The following is a 23,461-nucleotide window of genomic DNA, read 5'->3' on the forward strand; positions in this document are numbered from 1 at the left end:
ATGTATATCTTAACATCAAACATCAGTCCTAAAAATAAATAAATAATAGAATAGAACCTTTAAATTGGAGGCGGTTACTGCTGGGGTTTCGTCGTACCCTCCAAATGTGTTGGGAAGACCTAACAGAAAAAAAAGATAAGACACAGAGCTCCTGACATCATTACATCATCCTGGGTGGTCTGACACATGATGCAACAGAAATTGGGCCACAGGTCAGTGTGTGCTCCAGCTGCTTGGAACGAAGAGCAGAATCATTTACAGGGTGTTAACATGCACTAATCCAAAACTAAACTTCCCTGCAATAAATCCAATAGATCTATTAAACTCTATCAAGCTCATTTATGTGGCTGGAGTTGGTAGGGTTAGTTCGTTTTGTTTTAGTTTAGGTTAGTTTCAGGTCTGTACTGTGCTGAAGATGTGTAGTTGTTTAGAGTGAGTGAGGGTTACCTGCATTGGGATAACAGATAATGAAAGCTGTGGTGCATTTCCCTATGGCCTCAATGAAAGGCCTCATCTCTGTCGCCCCCAAAGCACAGTTCAGACCAATGCTGCAACACAGAGAGGGACAAAACCAGTAAGAAGCTGGAGTTCAGACTAATACTGCAACACAGAGAGGGACAAAGCAAGTAAGAGAGTGGAGTTCAGACTAATACTGCAACACAGAGGGACAAAGCAAGTAAGAGAGTGGAGTTCAGACTAATACTGCAACACAGAGAGGGACAAAGCAAGTAAGAGAGTGGAGTTCAGACTAATACTGCAACACAGAGAGGGACAAAGCAAGTAAGAGAGTGGAGTTCAGACTAATACTGCAACACAGAGAGGGACAAAGCAAGTAAGAAACTGGAGTTCAGACTAATACTGCAACACAGAGAGGGACAAAGCCAGTAAGAAACTGGAGTTCAGACTAATACTGCAACACAGAGAGGGACAAAACCAGTAAGGAACTGGAGTTCAGACTAATACTGCAACACAGAGAGGGACAAAACCAGTAAGGAACTGGAGTTCAGACTAATGCTGCAACACAGAGAGGGACAAAACCAGTAAGGAACTGGAGTTCAGACTAATGCTGCAACACAGAGAGGGAGTAGTAGAAGTAATGGAACAGAGTTATGTTATTGTCAGAACTAGTATTATGACACCGTATTGTACATGCTGTAGTAAGTTTAGTTACATGTGTGATGTAGAGTAACTCACCATAGAGGGTTCATGTGGGACATGCTCACTACAAAGGCTTCTCCCGTCTGACCGGACAGAGTGCGTCCACTCCGGTCAACGATGGTCCCTGAGATCTATACGATGTGTGGGACAAGGCAGAAGAAGAGCAAGTCAATTAAACCCTGCAGAACACATTCATCCTTGGTTTTAACCCTAAGACGGCTTTCCTATTTTGTTTATCTTTATCCGAATGTAGTTGAAATATAATACAACACATCTAAATTAACTGCGTATGCTCATGTGCAAACCCAAAGTCTGATTACACACACTCCACCCCATGCATAAACTGTTAACGGAAAAGTCTCATAGAGATTATGAATAAAATATCAGACATACAAATATAGGTTTCCTCTCGTAGCTCTTTTCAAACAGCAGGTCGATGGCAAACAAGGCAGCCTGTAGAGGGAAACACACAGCTTTGAGTTTGATAAAATGAAATAAGACATGACAATTATTCATCTGTTACATTATTCCCAATCAGCCTGAAAACATTAAACCCCTTTCTATCAACTGAAGCTCCTCTATAGCTCTCTGCTTTTGTAGGGCAGAATGAAATGGTGCAAAATAAGTCATTATTTAGTTAACATGTTTAAAGAAAAAGAGGTACCTTAGCGTTGGCAGTATCAAAGATGGTTTCAACCAGAAGGATGTCTGCTCCTCCGTCTAATAGACCTCTGACCTGCTCTGAGTAGGCTTCTACAAGCTCATCAAATGCTGGGGAAAGCACAAACACACAAACACATTTCAGTGAATATCATGACATACTGTACATTACATTACTCATTTGCATGTTGGTGTCAATCGATAGTCTTTTTTTCCCAGCAGACATTTTGACTTGTCATAGTCGGAAAAACAGGTGTTACCAATAACATTAAAAATGGCTCAGTTCCATGAAAGTCTCTCCCTGAACCATGGCAGTGTGATAGTGAGCCAGCATGAACAATACAAACTGAACTTGTATGGAGGACGGCACCTAAGAAAATAAATAAATAAATAAATTACTCAATAAATAGATGAATATGTCATTAAATGTACTAAAAATAATATAAAAAATAAATGTAGCCATTCATTTATTTATTTAGGTATTTATTTTTTAATTTATTGATTTATTTTTGCATTTATTTATAGGGAAAATCATGCAGAAATAAATAAATGCAGAAATACATCTAAAAATAAATATCAAATAAATAAAAAATAACTGCAAAAATAAATGAATAAAAAAAATAAATGCAAAGGTAAATAAATAAATTTAAAAATTAACAAAAATAAATAAAAGGGAAAATTAAACAGAAGAGTAAATAAATAAGGGAATTAATACAAAGATAAATAAATAAAGAGGCAAATTAAAACAGAAATATCAATTTATGTCACATTTTATCAATTAATTAATAGCTACATGTATTCTTAATATTATTTTTGCTACATTTAATGATATATTTATTTATGTATCGAGTCATTCATTCATTTTTGATTTTGGCAAGTTAAGGTTAACTTTAACCCTCCATACACTTGGACGGTTAAGGTTAAATGTTATACCTTATAATAAATCTTGTCTATCGTGTGTCTGGACATATATCTATAAACCCATGCATGTTCCCGAGCTCTTGTCCAACTCTTTGCCCCCTGAATCATTCAGTCACTTTACAGTGTCCAAAAATGGAGAAAAAAAAAACAAAAAACATTGAGTCATCTTACTGATGTTCCTGAAGTCAGGTCTCTCCACAGACGGGGATACAGACAGGGTCTTATTGGTGGGACCCACTGCCCCGGCCACATAGCGTTTACAGCCTGATAACACACACAGATTACGGTGATGTTACACACATAGGAAATCCCCGAGAGGATTGTACGTTTATCTACTGATATTGATAAGCTGCTGCAATGCTAAAAACTCAGCTGACCAGTTTGCTTGGTGACATCATCAGCTGCCCTCCTCGCCAGCTCCGCAGACACCTTGTTGAGGCGATAAGCCTGCAAAACAAACAAAAACACTTATACACTCTAAAGCAAGAAACAAGTTTGTGACTATATTATATTTTTTATGATTATATGGTAGGGCTGTGTATTGGCAAGAATCTGACGATACGATACGTATCATGATACACCGGTTACGATTCAATATATTGCGATACTATAAGTAAGGCGATATATCGAGATTTTTTAATCAAATTTTAGGAAAACTGTCATAATGTAAAGAACACACAACCATATGCATAAAATCTGAATAAAATGTTTTTTTATATATATATATATATTCATTCATTAATATTAACGCAACTTGCAATTTTTAGGTTGTAGCGGGTTCAGTTTTAAAGCTAGAGTAAAGGTCCTGGTATCATATGAACCTTGAAAACCTAAGGAATCCATTGGTACCAACCATGTCATACTAGCTTGGAAGGAGGTTAAATGACACTCCAAGGAAAAACTGTCATGGCCATTTTCAAAGGGGTCCCTTGACCTCTGACCTCCAGATATGTGAATGAAAATTAGTTCTATGGGTACCCACGAGTCTCCCCTTTACAGACATGCCCACTTTATTATAATCACATGCAGTTTGGGGCAAGTCATAGTCAAGTCAGCACACTGACACACTGACAGCTGTTGTTGCCTGTTGGGCTGCAGTTTGCCATGTTATGATTTGAGCATATTTTTTATGCTAAATGCAGTACCTGTGAGGGTTTCTGGACAATATTTGTCATTGTTTTGTGTTGTTAATTGATTATAATTAATAAATATATACATACATTTACATAAAGCAGCATATTTTTCCACTCCCATGTTGATAACAGTATTAAATACATGACAAATCTCCCTTTAAGGTACATTTTGAAGAGATAAAAAATGTGCGATTAATTTGCGATTACTCGCAATTAAATAGTAGAGAATATGATAATGTATTTAAATCTTCAACAAATATTTAAATTGTGACTCTTTAGGCCAAAATTAGTACAGTGACTATATCATTTTGTGTAAAGAGTTTTTCAAAAAGACACAAACAATTTTAAAATACTGTAAAATGGACAAATGAATGTGTTTTGTGAAGTTTATTAAGACAATAGGATCTGTGTCTCAGCCATGTCTGCTGAGTGCAGGAGATAAGAGCAAGGTCACAGGGTCTGGGTGAAGAGCGTACAGCTGCATGTAGAGGTGTGGGGGGTAAGTGCATGAGTTGTGCACAGTGGTCTAGCAGTGTCAGACACCATACCATGTGTTCCAGTCCATAGTCTGCCTGGGCGACAGAGGTGCTGCTGAATGTGTTGGTCTCTATGATGTCAGAACCAGCCAACAGGTAGTCCTATAAACACAGAGAGCCCCGGTTAGACATAGAGACATAGTAGACAGTAGTTCACGGTGAAGTTTGTGGATTATCCACAGGGTTGGCGTCAGAAAACATATCTCAAAATCACAACACATGAAACTGAAATTGCCTGCATGGCTGATATCACTAAGGGTGAGTGAGGCCGAGTAGTGTGGGTGAACGAATGGGCCCTGGATGAAGTACCTTGTGTATTGTGTAAATGATGTCGGGCCGTGTGATACTGAGAAGGTCGTTGTTGCCCTTCAGTGAAAGAGGGTGCTCTTTAAACTCATCCCCCCTGAAATCTTCCTCTTCAAGGGTATACTGCTGGATCATGGTTCCCATGCCACCGTCCAGGACCATAATCCTTTTCTGCAGCACTGCTCGCAGCTCGGATTCTAATGGACATCTGCATTCTGGAAAGAAAAGAAAATGGGACTTCATATTCATCAGGGATTTTACAGCAAGACAATTGTTTCAAAGAAAAAAAAAAGAAAAATCAGTTGGCAAACATACTTTAAGTGAAAAAACAACAACAACTAAGTGATAACGTATAATGGGAGAAAATAAAACCACCACTTCTCCTGAGGCCTGGACTACGAAGCGAGTTCAACATACCCAGGGTATCTTCTCGTTATCTGGCTTAACTAACCCTAACAACCGGTCCTACGACGGTGGTTATCAACTCGGTAAATCAACCCAGGGTTTCTCATTCTGGCTACGAGCGTGTTCACATGAAAGGGGCGGTGTTTGCAGCATGGGACCAATCACAAACATGGAAAAGTCTACTGACTTGCAGACAGACAGGCAAAGCATTTTCCAAAAGTGTAAGCACCACTGGTTCTCTCATTCATTTCACACAACTGACTTTTCAGCTGAGCGCCGCGAGGACAGAGGTAGCAAATGAGACGGAAGAAGTCATTGGAGCTGTCCGAGGCTACAGGTAAATACTCATGCTTTCCTATTGACTACCGTGCTAATAAAATAGACTACCTAGCTGTCTAGCTGATTCGTCCCACAGTAACAACATTAACACGTATCATATACATACACCATCTTATTCATACATGGCCTTGGTTATGTGGGTCTAATTTCAAAGTATGTAAGTGCATAAAAAACACATAGGAAGGAATAAAGTTGAGCGTTGTGTGGACAGTCTGCAGCAAATGCACGGAAGAGGTCACTGGAGCCACCTGAGGCTAATGGTACTCATACTTTTCGATTATCCCTTTCATGTATGGTGTCCATTATGGGCATATATTACTATTTTTTAGTCTGTGTGTCATGTATAAACATTTTATAAACACAGTGTATTTACTCCATTAGTGCAACAGGTTAACGGTAAGGATAAAAAAAATATAAACAACTTAACGGTAAGGATCGTAAAACTATGAACAAGTTAACGGTAAAGGTCAAAAAAATATAAACGATACCGAAGTGTTTAATTAATACTCAGTCACTTCTCACTGTGTGGAAGTGACTGGGATCATTCTTTTATGTGTAAGGCAACATCAGGTTTGATTTCAATATTGCTTTCCTAACTTTATAAAAAAAAAAATGTAACAAATAATAAAATGAACATACAACTTGGTAAAAAAAATCTTCAAAATTATCAGGAATTACAATTCAAGATTTAACCTTTTTAATGCAGCAACAAATTGGTCAAAACTTAAAGGTTCCATATCATGCTCATTTTCAGGTGCATACTTATATTTTGTGTTTCTACTAGAACATGTTTAAATGCCGTAATATAAAAAAAAAACATTATTTTCCTCATTCTGTCCGTCTGAATATACCTGTATTTACCCTCTGTCTGAAACGCTCCGTTTTAGTGTATTTCAACAGAATTGCAACGGAATTGCGTTGCTAAGCAACAGTTTGGGTCCATGTTTACTTCCTGTCAGCCGATGTCATTCACATACACTGCAACAGGATATAAACTGAGACACATTTAGAATGTTCACATTTAAAACTGTGTAATGGTCTAAATATTGTATATTTGTGACATTATAAATAGACAGAAATCCTGACGGCTTATTTCAAACGCTCAATTTCTGAAAACGAGTTGTGTGTATTCCTCTGTATATTGAGCATTTTGATACTTTCACAATATTTATAAAGCATATAAACCTGCTTTATAATATAAAAGATATGAAAATCTTACTTTTTACAATATGGGACCTTTAAACAGGAATTAAAATTGCAATACATAATGTATATAAACTTAGAACTGAATTGAATAGATCGGCCCAATTGTCACCGATACCCGGTCCTGCTATTTAAGTCAGTATCGGCTCGATATCAGGTATCGGTGCATCAATAAGTTATATGCCAATACATCATTCTGTAATAAGCAGCTAATATCACCTGCTATGGCTACAGGGATTTGATCACTGTTGTATAGACTTACACTGACTGACTGACTTAATCACTGATGTGAGTTTAAAGATGTCACACATTAAAAAATATATATAAAGCAAAATAATGAAAAGAAATGACAGCATAATGCATGATGAAAATTGATAGTTGCATTATTTTTTTTAACAAAATTCTTCCCTTTATAAATGAAATTATGAAAAGAGAAATAAACTTTCATCATCATTTTCAGATGAAATTTTTCGACATACAATATAGTATGACTTTTTTTTGACATACTATACTTTAACTTATTTTAATGAAATTCCATCTCTCTACCCAAACACACCCCTCCTCCATATTATGCAAATCAGTCTGTAGACCTGAACTGTGATTCTCACTTCAGCTGTGTGTTTAGTTAGTCATTATACTCGGAATAACTTCTGTTTACATGTTTAACTTAACTAGAATTAGCTGCTCTGTCGTGTTGTACAAGTTACTACTGTACTAGAAGACATGTTCTATCTCAGCTAACTCTACACAACTGTCTGCATCCAGTTACATGTCACATAACTTGCCACACACACACACACGTGGTGTCACAAGTGGACAGCAGAGAGATCAATAGGAATGAGACACAGAGTTAGCATTGCATGCTTGCAGGCTAACTGCTAACCTTTAGTGTATTTACCTGCTTCTGAAGAGTGCTGAATGACATTAGTCGGTGCCATCTTGTGAAGAGCCAGCCTTGAAAACAGCCCCACGGTCCGTCTGAAGACTGAGTGGTTAATGTTTATACTGAACCTGAATCACAACCAACCGGCTCTCATGAACCCGGAGCTGCCGGCGGAGCCTCTGCGCTCTGCGGCGGCTGGAGATCCGCCCGTCGCCAGCGGCAACAACTACACTTCCGGTCCTTCACAATAAGAGCTTCACCACAACTTGAATCATTTTCTTCACTTACCCCAGCAATAACATTAATTAAAATTCATATTCCACGGTATTTAAAACATTTTGATAAAAGTTGTGTTTAAATTATTTTAACATAATAAATAATAATAAATAAATACATAAATACATAAATAATTAATAATTAATAAATAATTAATAAATAACAATAACATTATATTAAAAATAAATAAAATAAATAACAATAACAAAAAAAATAACATTAAATAACAATAACATTCAAATTCATATTCCAAGGTATTTGAACATTTTGATAAAAGTTGTGTTTATATTATTTTAACATAATAAAGATTAATAAATAAATACATAAAATAATAAATAATCAATAAATAATCAATAAATAAAAATAAAATAATAAATTTAACAAATAACTGACAATAACCTGATATTTTCAGGTGGAATAAAGTCAAAACTTTACGAGAAAAAAAGTCATAATATAACGAGAATAAAGTCAAAACTTTACGAGAAAAAAAGTTGTAATATTAGGAGAATTAAGTCATAACTTTACGAGAAAAAAGTCGTTATATTACGAGAATAAAGTCATAACTTTACGAGACATAAAGTCGTAATATGTCGAGAATAATAGTATTGTTATTGGTAAGAAGTTGTGTTTATATTATTTTAACATAATAAATAATAATAAATAAATAAAATCATAAATAAATAATAAATAAAATAATAAATTTAACAAATAACTGACAATAACCTGATATTTTCAGGTGGAATTGCATTAATTCATTCTCACTGTGCAATATCATTTTCCACTTGTGCTATTTTGTTAATAGTCTGTTTATTGTCAATACTGTATATACTGCTCCTATTTTTATACTTCCTTCTATTTAAATGGTTCATATTTTGTTACACTTTGTTTAGCTCTTTTTTACTGTGTTAGCTGATGCATCTTGTTTTTAGCACTATCGAGAATCGATCGAGTATTCAACAAAGCCGTGTAATAATTCCTGATAATGAATCCTTCGTCGGGCATTATAGGCAACCGAGAAAGTCGAGAAAGTCCCAGTTTTTAAGTTACCTTCCGTTCACACATTGGCAATATAAAGTGATTGATACATGTAAAATGTTACATATAGTACATTTAAACAGAATTTGTGGCTATGCAATTTCAAGATTAAAGCTTCAGTAGGCAGAATGTTTTTGGCATCATTGGGCAAAAATTCCATAATAACCTTTCAGCATATTGTAATTCAAGTGTTCTGAGAGGAAACTAGACTTCTGCACCTCCTCATGGCTCTGTTTTCAGGCTTTAAAAAAATCTAGGTCTAAATCTTTGTCATGTGTCTGAAAACATTTTATGCGAGAAATAGGCATTACAGTAACCGTTGGATCGGAGTCCGCGAATGATTGACAGCTCGGTTCTGATTAGTTGTTTTCCTCCGGTCTGTGAAATCTTGCAGATGCCGTTAGGAGCACCGGAGGACACAGAGGAACATGTTTTTTTTCAGATTACCTGTCTCATGCACTACTGTCAGGATATAGTGGCCGTTTTATAAAAATAACCTTTTTTTAAAAATCATATTTGCTCCAATCTCGCCTACCCCAGCTTTAAAAAAAACAAAAAAAAAACTTATGATTTACAAACTTTAACCTGATGCTACCATGGTTACCCAATCATTCATTCACTACTCATGTGTTTGGTATTACAATCTGTGAGATTCCGCTCTCTTAACACAGTAGATGGTACTCTTTAGTCTTTAGTACAGTATGCATACAGAAAGAAACAGTTGACTCAGAACCTGTACTGAGAGGAAAGGGGTTTGGTAGGAGAATAGTAGCGGTGTGCAGTCGGGCGCAGGTGCACACAGTATCCACACTGAAGAAATCATTGAACAAGCCTACATCTTCTGATGCTTTGACCCGTCTTAGTAAGTTACACTTTGCTTTTTTTTTTTTGTTCATTACTACAGATTTCTCATTTCTGTCAATTAACAACATATCTTTTTATTACTGTAACACCCTGAGCATATTTTGAATACTCTGACTAGTGACATGACAATATCTCCATGACAACCATCAGGAGGAGAACCGCCCTAATACCAAAGAGTAAAAGAAGCAAAGAGACAAAACTCTTGTTTTTTTTTACAAAAGCCGCTTCTTATATTTATATTTTATTGTTCAACACAGGCCATTTCGGTAGAATATGACAATAAGATAGAAATCATTTTGTTTTACTTTTGTAGGCAGATTTTTTACTGGCGTCCGGTAGTTGCTTTCAGTCCAAAATGGCAGAAGCGTAGCTTTGCCGCTGGGCACTGATGTTGTAGGGGAACGAACAATTGACTTTCACTTCTTATCAATACACGTTCTTTGCTAATACTCGAATATACAGTATATATCATTTTGTTGACAGGACAATAGTTTCCATAGACAGACACGTGTTTAATTAAAACAAGTTCCAAAAGTCTTTTTCCTTTACAGCTGATGTTCATTATCAATACATCTAGAAAAAATACAATAAAAATGATTCTGCCAAAGTTATGAAGCACATGCCAACAGTCCAAAAGAGCAGACCGAGCATCTCAGTCTCAGTCTACAGAGGGTTTTCCCTCATGAGTCCAGATTCAGCGAGGTTAGTCGTCCTTGGACGCCCCCTTCAGACTGGACCTTTGCTTCTTCTGGTCCGTCTGGCCCATGACGCGATACAGTTTTTTACGCGCCTCCTTCTGTCTCTTCAGCTTGGCCTCCTCCTGTTTCCCCTTCTCCTGCAGGAACTCCTTGTGTTTGGCGTGCTGCAACGTGTGGGCTTTCTTCTTCTTGTAGTTGTGGACTGTGCTCAGAGCTTGGATCAGGGCCGCCACCTGAAAGGTCAAGAAAAGCAGTGCTTAGAGATAAAGCCATGTTTTTACTGCAGGGAGCAGTCCGGGGTTTTGATTGGGACAGTTTGGGCCATCATTTTCTATCAGTTATGATATAATTTTTAATGGTGAGATCTGAACACACTACTGTTTCTGTTGTCAGATCAGTACAAATCAGTGCTCACTCCTAACTATGGATGGAGCTGCTGAGGTTTTGCTCACCTTCTTCTCATGGGGCTCTCTGATCACGCTGGGCCTCTGGAGGTCTCTGGGCGTCTTTCCTTTGGGCTGCTGATTTTTGAGTTTGCTCTTGAAGGGCAGGGCCTTCTGGAGCTCCTTGGGAATGTGGAGGCGGTTGAAATGCCTTGGGGCTCGGACCACCGGCTGGAAGGGAAAGGGAGGGATATACACACATCAAATCAGGATTTAGGATTACTGTGTTGTGTTAAGTACAGGTCTACAGATGCTTTTACTGCAACAGCTCAGTAGGAGTTTTGCAGTCAAGTCAGCCAAACACTCAATACAAATGACCACATACCTACTCATCAACACAAATACACAATGATCTATTTCAGGGCTGCAACTAATGATTATTTATTATTAATATATATATACTTTTGCAATGTATCGTTGTTTATAAAATGCCAGAAAATTGCGACGTCTTCAAATGTCTTGTTTTGTCCGACGAACAGGCCAAAACCCAAAGATATTAAATTTACTGACATAAAACAGCAAATCCTCACATTGAAGAAGCCACATTTCTGTTTGTTAACTAACTGAAAATTAATTAATCAATCATAATTTTTTTTGGTGTTTAACATTAATTAGGGCTTTCAATTGATTAAAATAGTTAATTGCAAATTAATCTCACATTTTTTATCTGTTCAGAATGTACCTGCTGTGGACGGGAGCAGCAGCAAAACGGATCAATATCAGTTTAAGTGTACACTATATTTAGAATATTTTCACCGCTTTACCTCGCCATCAGACAGCTCTTTCCAACGGGGAAGCCGTTATCTATGCTCTCCTCAAAGCTAACAGACTCCGTTGAAAAAAACAGTCATTTTACCTCGCAGAAAATGGGGGTTGCTGGTCTACCGCTGCCTCGATCGGTTAGTTTGTGTTATTGCGAGACTTTTGCAAAGCCGAACTAACCAACAATAACACAAACTAACTAATCAAGGCAGCGGTAGACCAGCAACCCCCATGTTCAGTGAGGTAAAATTACTTAATTAATGTTTTTTCCCCAATGGAGTTTGGTGGCTTTGGCGAGAGCATAAATAACGGCTTCAGTTCCCCGTCGGAAACATAGACTATATAGCTGCCTGATGGAAGTTACTGATATTTTCTTTTAGGTGGCCAAAATCCATTTTGCTGCTGCCTCCATCCACAGCAGGACATTGCTTTGCTCCCGTGCCGGTACTCCTGTCTGTTTCTCCAGACTGGGGTCGTGCCGAGCTCAATCTACTGTAGGTAATACACTGACTATGGATAAGTACCTCATCAACTCCACTTCAAAACACCCGACCTATCCCTTTAATATACTTCCTTCTCAGCTTTCATTCTTTCATCAGATTCAGGTGTTTAGAGACCTGTCAGGCACAGCCTACTCTACCTTGTACAGAGAGTCTGCGATGGGTTTGTAACGGATGCCCAGGTCAAATTTGAGCTGCCCCAGGGTCCTCATGCCAGCCCAGCCGTCCTTCTGACCGACGGGCAGCAGCATAGAGGTGACGGGGTTGTAGAGCTGAGGAACGGTCACTGGATACCAGGAGCGCAGGAACACGACGTCTGCACAACAACAAAAACACATCATCATAAAGAAACAACTACAGAAGTGATATATCATTATCTAATGTGTTGTTACACTTTTTTCATAATGTCTATGAAATAAAGACAACTATGGTGAAGATGAAAAGTAACTTTTACCTAATGTAAGCGTTACCGTAAAGTCTGAAAAATAATAACTCTACAAGTAAGACCCCATTTGTGCAAGCGGAGCAGAAATGCTCCCTTGCGAGGATGTTTTTCCCCTCACGGATACTGTTCTGGGCGCTCGTATTACGTGCACGCGCCTGGTTTTTGTGTGTTTTGAGGCTAATTAATTGCCATAAAAAGCAGACACTCACCACTCATAAGCAGGCGGTCCTCAAACGTGGCTCTGTAAGCTCCGGGTGGTGTAGACAGCGCCTTCTTGATCTGACCTCTGACCCCTGATACGGTTCGTACAGAAGCACCTTCAAACTTAGCTACCTCCAGCACTGTGTTGAACATGCCCTGTGAAACACAGACGGAGAATTCAATTAAAACTCCACATCAGTAGGATTAATATTATACAACTGCTAATATATATATATATATATAAAGAAGTGAATAAACTTCCTCCTACCTTAATGAAGGAAGTGTTCTTAAAGATCTTGTAGGGGTAACCGATGAGTTTGAGCTTCTTCACTACAGTCACAGACTTATCCAGGTCCAGGACGACTCCTGTGGCTGCAATACGGAAATTAGCCTGCAGAGAGAAAACAGGAATCTATAAGTAAACTACATATTGCTCAAAAGCCTTTAATGCATAATTCCATAGAAATCGTTTAGTCAATGCTTTTCAGCATTGGCCAGATGAGGGTTACATTTTAAAAACAACAAATAATATTTTGCCATTTTACCATTTGCTGTTGCCATTTGGGTAACTTACAACGTTCTCACTGCTAATGGATTTGATCAATTTGACTCTTCATCACATGATGCGAAGAATTCAAACTGAACAAACTGCTCTAAACTGCTGTTAACTAGAGTGAATAGGTGACTTACTTTAATTCCTGCTACTGTCTGCACAGCCAGGAAGCCGGTGCCCTGTGGTGTGACGGGACCTTCAGTGAGACAACAGGGGAGAGAGAAAATCAGCTATTATTATCATCATCAGATAGAGCTGATCATTATAGACATGGCTGCAAAATGGTTCTTTTTCTCACTGTAAAACCACCGCCATACACCTGGTGAAGGTGTGGCGGGGGGCTTATGAGATGCTGAAAGGGACACCACATTACCAATGCCGACTACTCAGTTGGCTATAGCTGGGTGCGTATTACAGTCTCTTTCACTATTCCATCCTTTACAAGTGTTCTGTAGGCTGAAAACTAACTTCAGCCATTCACAGAGTGGTATCTCTTTCTCTCAGAAAAAATCTCTGTAGATGTTCTACTATGTCGAAACTACTGCAAAAGGAGGGCATCGAAGCACAGACTCAGGGCTGGCTTAAGGGCACAGGCCTTATAGGCGTTCCCCTATGGCGCCACCTTCTGGAGGGGCGCTGGTCGCCCTCTAAAAAAATTAAAAAAGAAAGAAAGAAATAAGCTTTTCACCCCTGTAACCGACTAAACACTTTTAAGCCAAAAATATCAGGGATCAATTGTTTATTTATATTATAATAAATACAGTTATTTATGAAAATAGAAAATAGTCATTTTTGTCTTAAAACCATTGTGATGTCTGATGTGTGGCTTACGGTGTCATAAGCATGGAAACAGGAGTATAAATGGATTTGTTCTGTAAGCAGCTGATGGAAACATCTTAATCAGAATGATGTTTTTACCCTGAATGACATTATAATTTGTATGTTATAGCAGCCATTCAGAAAAGAAGACTACAACACACAATCTAATTAAGGTCCATGAAAAAACTCTAGTTCCTCCCTGTACACCAGCAGTAGTAGTAGTGTTCTTTAACTGTGTCTTACCCCAGATGGAGGCGCCACAGTGCATGTGCTGCGGCGTGTATTTGAGCAGGCGGTGGCGTCCGTTGTGATCCTCGATGTGGTAGAGGGGGATGGTCTGGAAGCGCCGCCAGCCTAGCGACAAGATGAGGGGGTCCCGTGTCTTCAGGATGCGGTTATACCAGCGGTGTTTCTTCAGTCGCATCTGACACACACACACAGATTTAGATATATGCTCACTATCTTAACATGTTATCAAGAAAATCTAGGAGGAAAATTAGGGGCTATTGTCTGAACTGTATGAAAAAAAAATAAAAAATGTTTGTGCTATTGTGTGACTTTGGTGAATTCAAAATAACCAAAGTCACACAATAACACAAATAAACTAACCAATCCAGGCAGCAGTAGATCAGCAACCCCAATGTTCTGCGAGGTAAAATTACTGTTTTTTCCCCAATGGAGTTTGGTGGCTTTGAAGAGAGCATAAGCCCCATTTCCACCACAGGAACTTTCCAACGGAACTAAGAACCTTTTGAGGAACTCGTTACATTTCAACTGCAGGGACCAGGGTCTAAATTACGTTTTGGTGACATTTTAAGGGGCCTTTTTACCCCCCAAAAAAGGCCCTTTCTTACGGTACTTTCTGAAAGTACCGTAACTTTCGGGGTGGAGTTTGCAGGGATGACCGTCACTGATTGGTAAAACACACACACAGCGCCGCTGCTTCAACTCGTGTACTGCTTCATTCATAAACAAGGAGGTACTCCGATATCATTTTAGGACGAGGGGAGTGCATTTCTCTTTGTTAGATAACATTGAATATCATAATCATATCAATGTTTATTTTTTTCTAAAGCATCCCTGTACAGTTTGAACGCCAATTACCACTAGCCTTAACTAAGTGAGTTCATTTAAATCCTACCCAATAGCTTAGTTATGAAAAAAAAAAGCCATCCACAGGTACTACGTAGTCACGAGCAAACAACCCCTACCTGCAGGTATCCTACGTTGCCCTCGCCGGAGGCCAGACCTCCGAGGATGATGGGATAATGGGGATCAAAGTTGGTGACGAACTCGCAGGGTAGAGAGGAGATTTCTAATCTGACGTACATTCCTGGTCGGAAGCCTTCGTACTGCACTCTGGTCTCGTCGTCCACGTCCTCGAACTCTGCCCTGTTCAGCTGAGGACAGAATGCAGAAACATATTAAAATAAGCCGGAAATATACAAATCTAAATCAATGTTTCATCATCATACATCCTTCTGAAAGTTTGTGGAGCAGCTGTTGTGGATAAACAGAACCTGCCAGGTACCTCAGCCTGCTTCTGCATCTCCTCCTTCAGGTCATCAAAGTAAGTGGCGTCTCCTCCATCGTCGTAATCCGCATTGAACCGCTCCTTCAGCCTTTGTTTCTTCTCCAGACGCTTCTTCTTCTGGACCTCGTCATCATCCAACTTCACCGCACTTTCTTCATTATTGTCATCATCGTCATCGTTCTCACTGTTCTGCTGGTCACAAGGTGTACAAGACAAGACATCATCCGACTGAGGAAACTAAAGGTATTAATGAGCTGTCAGGAGCTGTAAACTCTTTAAACAGACAAGTAAAATCCGGTCTGACAAGGTCTGTTTAAAATACTGTCAGAGTGGAGGGAACACTGGATATCAGCATTGTAGTGGATGCTGTGTTCAAATAAACAAACTATATCATAATCATATAGAAATATTACGTAATGTTTCAGTCCGTCAATCTGTGAAAAATGATCTTGATTTCAACTCATCCACGTGAATAAGACGTACCTCCGCCTGATCCGGCTGTCCAGTTTGACCCTTGTGGACTTCTCCTGTTTCCAAATCCTCAAAGTCGCCGTACATCTCCTCTAGACGCAGCAAAAACAACAAAAGACTGTATGTTAATATGATACCACACTGTTTGTGTGCTTCAGTCAGAAACAAAACTTTGGTTCCTTATGAAAAGACTCCGCTACACCAGTATCCCTCTGAACTGATCCGATCCAAACTGCTCCACCGTGTAGAGTAACCCCCTCACATGTGTCTGGTACTGAGGGTTCCACACTGAACACAATAATTCAGCAATTAGAATTGGTAAAAAGTCTCCACTCCTCTCTTACCGTCCTCCTTCAGCAGAGTGGCAGCATCTTGGCCCTCCTCCCACTTCCCTGTGACAAAGCAGTCCCTGATGGAGTTCAGCATCTGCAAAACAAAAACACGACAACCTGTAAGTACCTAAAGTTTCATTTCAACATCTTTTTCTATTTCTTTTCATATCAACAGCAGATTAGGAACTCAATCCTCCTAACTGTCCCAGTAACACCAGTGTAGTAGTAACCACTACTGTACCTCCTCTAAGTCCCAGTCGTGGGAGGCGTCACGGTTGAAACGGGAGCTGTCCACGGCATTTGCTTGGAACTTTTTGCTCGTCTGAGGGCGGCTGACTCGAAACAGCCCCCCCAGCTCTGCATCCTCATCCTCAGAATCATCCACCTCTACAACTGAAAACACAAATGATGACTGTCAAGAGACGCTGAACAACTTTAGAATATATATATGAATATATATATATATATATATATATATATATATATATATATATTCACAGCACCTCTGACATTCGCTTCAAAAATAACAAAATATGGCTTAATGCACAGCTTCCAAATCCTTAAAAATACATCATCTTCATAGAAATATATATCCATGTGCACATGCAACCAGAGCCTCAGCCTACCTGAACCATAAACCAGTTTTCTCAGATTGGGGGCAGCTTGTTGTTGCCGTAGAAACGCTTCTGATGCTTTCTGCCGCAGGCCCTCCTTCCACTTCAGACCCCCTGTGGATGGAAAAGAGGAGAATGAACTCAACCGAGGGATGATAAATATAAATCACTGCACCTCGAGGTTGCTACCTTCACTATCATCAACATCAACACATGTTGAAATCTACAGATACAAATAGTACAATGTAGTAAAATAAACACCTAAATGTGTATTTTGGATAGTTTCTTTTCACTAGTCTGAAAGAAGACGTGTTATGGAAGCTTAAACTGAGAAAGATCTCTGATGTGGTACTCATATAACCTGATTTTAGGTATTTGAACCAGTATCAGGAGAGGAAGAGTAGGATTAGAGCAACCTTTTGTAAAACACTAAAATGAAAGACAATAAAACTCATTTTAGAATCCACTGTGTATTTACCCAGCTCTTCCTCTTCCTCTTCCCCGCTCTCACTCGCTGTTTGTTTCTTCATTGTAATGTCATCTGCACCATCCTCTTCTCCCGATTCATCTTCAGACTCTTCTTCCTCCTCTTCATCGTCACTCTCTTCTTCGTCCTCTTCAGAACAGTGTCCAGAGTCTCCTGCTTTCACAGCCTCTCCCTCTTCTTCACTATCATCCTCCTCCTCCTCTTTCTCGCTCATCTCCAGGTCGTCTTCGCTGTCGGCAAACACCGGCACCTCGGCGCCCTCGTCCTTCTTCTCCTCCAGTTTTGGTTTCTTCACTGGCGGAGCGTCTGCTGCACTCTTTTCCGTCTTGTCTGATTTGGATCTTGCCTCTTTGAGAAATGTGGACACGTTGTCCTCGTCGTCCTCGTCTTCATCGTCCTCCTGCTCCTCCTGGTCACTGTCTTCACTGTCACCGTCCTCATCATCGCTGGAGCCGCTGACATCCTCCTCCTCATCCTCCTTCTCCTCCTCCTCCTTCTCCTCCTCCCCAGTGAATACCACCTTCCTCCTCTCTCTCTGGGTGTTAGGGTCCCAGACACACTCCTCCCTGTGACCCTCCGTCTCTCTAACAACACACACAAAAACAAGAAAAGTTGACATTTTCTGTCAAATAGAAGGCTGCAGTATATTCTTTATCACATCCCTAAAATGCTGTTCTTTCAGAATAGTGGCCAAGAGAATTTTTTACAGTGTAAAAATAAACCTGTTGGAGCTCTCTGGTGGAATTGATTAATTCACAATATTTATATTTTTAGAAAAAGCCATGCTTTTATTTGGCACCTTTCTAAAGGCTCTGTGGATGTATTATTCTTTTTAAATATTAATTTACATAAAAATGTTATCAAAATAACCTTTAAATCAGCAGCATATGTTAAACATAAACTCAAATTATTTGTGTCACGCTGGGACAACTGGGTCAACTATGTAACACCCCACAGGCCAGATTTTATTTTTTACAAATCTATGATTGTACGATAATGAAAAGATCTCTCCCTATTTGTTCATACTGTTGTTTTCAATGTTTGTTTTTATGTGTATAACAAATCTTAAAATACGGCACTTCAGACAGACATGGTTGGGTGGTGTATGTATACAGGATCTGTAAATTATGTTATGTTTGTTTGTTGCAAAGTGTCAATAAAAATATAATAAAAAAAATAAAATAACCTTTAAATCAGATCTAGATACAATCTGGATACGAGACGCATTTTAATGCCAAGTGTAAATGGGGTGCTACATACTGTACATTCGAATACTGATCAGCTAAAATAAAAATAATATCAGTCTTGTATCAATGAGGCTCTAATGTCTATCCCTACTGATGATCAAAGTGAGCATGTTTCACGTCTCCAATGTCCCTGTCGTCTGTCACATGTAAATGACAAAGAGACTGGAGTTGTGAGGCGTCTCACCCGCTCTGCTCCTCCTCGATGTCTGCGGACTCCAGGGTGGCAGAACCGCTGAACAGAGACACCTTACTAGCAGCCATCTTGGCATCCAGGGTGGCATGTGTGTCGATGAGAGACTGGACCAGCTCTGTGGTCGGCCGCACCTCCTCCTGTACCGGGGAAATATAAAAACACGCTTTCACACCAGCTACAAAACAATGCTTGAAGTTACAAAAAAACAGGCCGTCAGAAGCTTCTACAAACACTCTGATCATCCAGATGTAGAACACACACTCACTCTCATGCCAAGCGCACACACACACACCTGCTGTTGATTGACGTGGCTCGCGGGTAGGTCGATATACACGGCGTCTTTGTCGTACACGACCCCGCCGACGCCGGCCATGGGCGCGTAGAGCAGACGCTCCTTCTCGTTCAGCGCTCTCTTCTTCTGAGCGCCTGGCAGGGCGCACGGGTCGGGCAGGAAGTTCACGTCCGCCACCTGAAAGTCTCCGACACCTGCGGAGAGCAACCAGCACACCGTGTATTACTGTAAACGTTTCATTATTCTGCAGCATTTCTGCTTCTGACAGCATGACGTGCAGTACAGGAGGTTTTTGGTTAGGTAACTAACACTGTGCTGCTTATGTACCTGGGATATGGACCTGGCCTTTGTTTTTCAAATGTGACCCTCGCAGGTAGCCGTAGAGCGACACTGTGCGGTCACACTTGGGGTCTGTCCTCACCCTCTCAGGGTCACTTAAGTCCTCCATACTGTTTGAATGCAGAGAGGAGGATTGTGATTGAGTGAGTACAAAGTAAAAGCATGCAAGTACACTCCGATAAAAAAATATATATACAGTATATTTGTGACACATTAGCTGGGTCTCCACCAAAAGTTCCGGGGACTTGTGATTAAACTGAGCATCAGGTTCACTCACCGGTCAACCAGCACATAAGGATGGGAGGTCTGCCAAACCAGAGGACGGAACTTCATGACGGAGATGAAGCGGCCGAGGTTCTTCACCTCCTGAGTCTGATATTCACCGTACACCATCCCAGACAGGTAGAAGAGCTTGGCCCCCTGACAGGTTCAAACAAGTCATACTGTCACAGCACATACATAGGTTTCAATGTAAAAACATTCTGCATATTCAGCAGGAAAAGATGTGATTACGTTGCGTTTACCTGATAGACCTCGGTCCAGAAGCGATGTTTGAGGATCTTCTTGGTCTTCCTCAGCGTCTTGTTGTTCTTGAACGAGTCCAGGTGAGTCAGCACGCCCATGATGCGAGGGAAGCCGTGCACCTGACAGATGTTGAGGAACTCGAACGTCTCCATCTCGAAGCCGAAGCTGGCATCGATCAACATCAAAACCTGGAAGGAAGGGAAAAACACAATGCATTTAATTTAACTTCATTTAGTTTGACAATACTTCATTCAGCCCTGTAGAGTTTATTTCAAATCAAGTTATTAAGCTGAATTGTATCAATGTGCCACTCTGGTTACAAGATTGAAGTTACATTAGTCTGTCAACTAAGTGACATGTCTTTTACATTTACTGTTCACAAGCCAGGCATAAGAAAAAAGAAATCAGGAGGAGGAAGATATATTTATTTTTTTGCATTTTGAGAAGTCAAAATGTTGAGAATAAAGTTGAAATACCATATCCAGATAAAGACAAAATGTCGAGAATAAACATTGAACTTTTGAGATTAAATCTGATCTCACTGCTAGCGATAGCGCATACTGATATTTCAACTTTATTCTCGAAATGCATTAAAAAAAAAACATCCTCTCATTTCCCCTTAAGCCTGGCCCTTATACTCTTTTTCTTTCCCATTGAAATCAACTTCTTCATCCATTTATTAAATTTACTTTTTGTTTACTGTAAATTGAAAAACTCACCAGGTCAGCTACTTTTGCGAGGTCGATCATCGTATTAATGTCATTGTTACACTCCATGAAAGTGAGGCGACGCTTCTTTCCTAAAGAATACAAAAAGTAGTGACTTACCAGACACAGAAAAGTGAAACGTGATGGTTAAATGCCTAACGGTGCACAGATGGACATAAATATATCAATTATTGCCTGATATCTCATATGTTTTAAGAACTTTTTTTCAAATTTAAACTAGGTAAAATGAAATGAAACCATGGAGCACTCCAACATAATGTCAAGCCAAATAACATTTGAATTTAAGAATTCAAAGCTAATGGACACAAAAGCCATTTGATCCAAAGAATGTCAATGTTCTTCTGTGGAAAACTGTAAAACGCATAAAGCTGTAAATCTGCTAAAGGGAATACTGACTGCTAAAATGTCTTAAAGGGATAGTTCGGGTGTTTTGAAGTGAATCCATTTTGCTGCTGCCCCGTCCACAGCAGTACATTGCTTTGCTCCCATGCTGGTACTCCTGTCTGCCTCTCCAAACTGGGGGCATGTCGACCGCCATCTACTGTAGGTAATATACTGACTATGGATAAGTAGCTCATACAACCCCACTTCAAAACACACCAACTATCCCTTTAACAGCAGTGCCCGATGGAAGTGGACCATATCTAACCCCGTCTCCTACAGAAGAAATCAGTGTCCAAACTCACCAGAGACGATGGTTACAGGTCCACATATGTCCCCCAGCTTCTGTCGGGTGAAGTTTTTGATCAGGCAGCGGATCAGGGTGCTTTTTCCCACCTTGGGTGGACCAACTACAACAATCACAATTGGAGGGGGTTCCAGGGAAGTCCGGTCTACATGGGGGATGTGATGTTTTTTGGTCTTTATGTCCTGGGACCTAAAAAGTATACATGAAGAGTAATTTTACACTGTTTGTTTCTCACATTATTTATTCAACTATACTGGAATTTACTGAATTATTGGTTATTCCTACTTAGAGTCATGAATTAATGGAATTATGTCAAATTGGTGTCCCTGCTACAGGAGACTGAAGTCTGCGTCTGTCTGACAGATGAGCAGCAGCACTGACCTGTGGAACGTCTTGGCCATGCGTACGGCCGACTGAACGGCGAACGCTTTGGGATTGCGTTTCCGCGCATCCTCTTCTGTGGAGCCTCCCTGCTTCTTGAGCTTCTTCCTTTCTGCCTTCGGCCCGCTGTGCTTCTGCTGATGCCGCTTCTGTTCCTTCACTTTCCCGTCCATCCTGTCCAACTGAAGCACAAACAATTTACACTTGAGTTTATCTTCTGCTGATTCCATCATGTAATATAGGATTACATCATATGCAAAAGTGAAATCTGTGACTTATCTACTGTGTCATCTGCAGTGGAGAGAGCTTATTGAAATGATTATTGAAATCTATTATTTATTTGAAGCTGGAATTGCAAAACTTTCTGAAATCCAATCCAAATTTATTTATAAAGCACATTTAAAAACAACAAAAGTTGACCAAAGTGCTGCAAAACCTACATGTGAATGTGATAGTTGTATGCTTTGCATCAACGCTTCAAGACAGCATAAAACTCAATTCGATACTTCAGGTTTGATCAGCTGCTTTAAATTCATTTTTGACAGTTTCATCAGGGTAGGACTTTTAATAAAAAAAAATCAACTAGGCCTACATAGGAAATAATTCCCACAATAGCAACATTTGGACTCAACTTGACAGCATGTATAGCCTACAGTTCAAGTAAACTGATCTTAAAAGCTTGCAGAAAATGAACAGTGAAGCAAGACTGTCCATAGTCCTGATAAATCCAGATGTTTAAATGTACCAGTCTAAAGATGTGCTTAAAAATAATAATGAACTGCTGTGTGTCACAATCATATCAGAGTTTCTATTGGCCCACAGCTAGTGTGTATGGGAGTAATGGACACAATGTGCTGGTTTTATTGGCACAAATGGTCCCCATCTGTATTTATGGACACTTAATGACACAATTCTATCATTTACAGCAAATTATATGTTAAACGTTCATGGGGAAAAATAAACGATTAGTCGCACTACCTGAATATAAAGCCCAGTTGTTTGTAGTAGTCTGGTTCCAGTCACAGTCGGTTTTTTCTGCAGCTCTCACATGTGTGTTTTGTGATCTTTCCGACCCGGAAGTGTACGGAAGCGTCCCCTTATAGTAAACCGAGTGGAAACAAGATTGTAAAAAGGTTCCGCACTGCGAGGAACAGAAGACAAACCCGCCACGAGGGCGCCCTCTGCAGGCTGGCTAAAGATTTCAATTCTCCTATAGTGCACATACACATAAAACACATACAAACAAAGGAGTCATTAATACAGACAAACAATGTCAGAGACAGGGGGAATATTTTAAATAAAAACACATTAAACAAAGAGCATTCATTTGGTGTATATATATATATATATATATATATATATATATATATATACTGGAAAAATAAAGTTCGGAAATTTGTGTTTGGTGGATTATTTCTCTGTTGTTCCAATGCTAATTGGCATTGTATTTTACATCGTTGGAAAGCCTGTTTATTTACCTTCACAATGAT

General features: G+C 39.5%; 2 protein-coding genes across 2 annotated transcripts in view; both read right to left on the reverse strand.

Annotated features, from left to right (window-relative positions):
* The window catches only part of mtr (5-methyltetrahydrofolate-homocysteine methyltransferase), a 32,625-nt gene extending 24,828 nt beyond the window's left edge, over positions 1–7,797 (reverse strand). The window contains exons 1-10 of the mRNA XM_074620554.1: positions 7,560–7,797; positions 4,718–4,929; positions 4,421–4,510; positions 3,117–3,186; positions 2,911–3,003; positions 1,823–1,929; positions 1,552–1,611; positions 1,195–1,289; positions 448–548; positions 58–119 (exon numbers count right to left, since the gene is read on the reverse strand). Of these exons, the coding sequence (XP_074476655.1) occupies positions 58–119; positions 448–548; positions 1,195–1,289; positions 1,552–1,611; positions 1,823–1,929; positions 2,911–3,003; positions 3,117–3,186; positions 4,421–4,510; positions 4,718–4,929; positions 7,560–7,599 (930 nt within the window). The 5' untranslated portion in view covers positions 7,600–7,797. The remainder of the gene's footprint in view (positions 1–57; positions 120–447; positions 549–1,194; positions 1,290–1,551; positions 1,612–1,822; positions 1,930–2,910; positions 3,004–3,116; positions 3,187–4,420; positions 4,511–4,717; positions 4,930–7,559) is intronic.
* A 2,413-nt stretch (positions 7,798–10,210) lies between these two features.
* Positions 10,211–23,079, reverse strand: bms1 (BMS1 ribosome biogenesis factor). Its single transcript, XM_074619257.1, has 23 exons — positions 22,950–23,079; positions 21,972–22,153; positions 21,589–21,779; positions 20,894–20,973; positions 20,174–20,362; positions 19,927–20,069; positions 19,638–19,759; positions 19,311–19,504; positions 19,010–19,155; positions 17,566–18,162; positions 17,104–17,207; positions 16,719–16,870; positions 16,490–16,571; positions 16,158–16,237; positions 15,672–15,866; positions 15,352–15,540; positions 14,384–14,564; positions 13,459–13,517; positions 13,037–13,159; positions 12,777–12,924; positions 12,263–12,438; positions 10,870–11,031; positions 10,211–10,650 (listed from the first exon to the last, which is right to left on the reverse strand). The coding sequence occupies exons 2-23, from the start codon at positions 22,142–22,144 to the stop codon at positions 10,423–10,425; spliced, it is 3,714 nt and encodes a 1,237-aa protein (XP_074475358.1). The 5' UTR covers positions 22,145–22,153; positions 22,950–23,079; the 3' UTR covers positions 10,211–10,422.
* Positions 23,080–23,461: the final 382 nt, after the last annotated feature.

This window comes from Sebastes fasciatus, chromosome 20 (assembly GCF_043250625.1).
Source record: "Sebastes fasciatus isolate fSebFas1 chromosome 20, fSebFas1.pri, whole genome shotgun sequence".
Classification (NCBI taxonomy): Eukaryota; Metazoa; Chordata; class Actinopteri; order Perciformes; family Sebastidae; genus Sebastes; species Sebastes fasciatus.

Bases quoted from the DNA above. Each gene is read 5' to 3' on its own strand.
- bms1 (XM_074619257.1), bottom strand. From the start codon at position 22,144: ATGGACGGGAAAGTGAAGGAACAGAAGCGGCATCAGCAGAAGCACAGC. The intron at 20,974-21,588 runs GTGAGTTTGGAC...TGTATTCTTTAG, and splicing joins ACCTGTAACCATCGTCTCTG to GAAAGAAGCGTCGCCTCACT. The intron at 17,208-17,565 runs ATACACAGTGGA...TTTTCCATCCAC, and splicing joins GAAGAGGAAGAGCTGGGTAA to AGGGGGTCTGAAGTGGAAGG.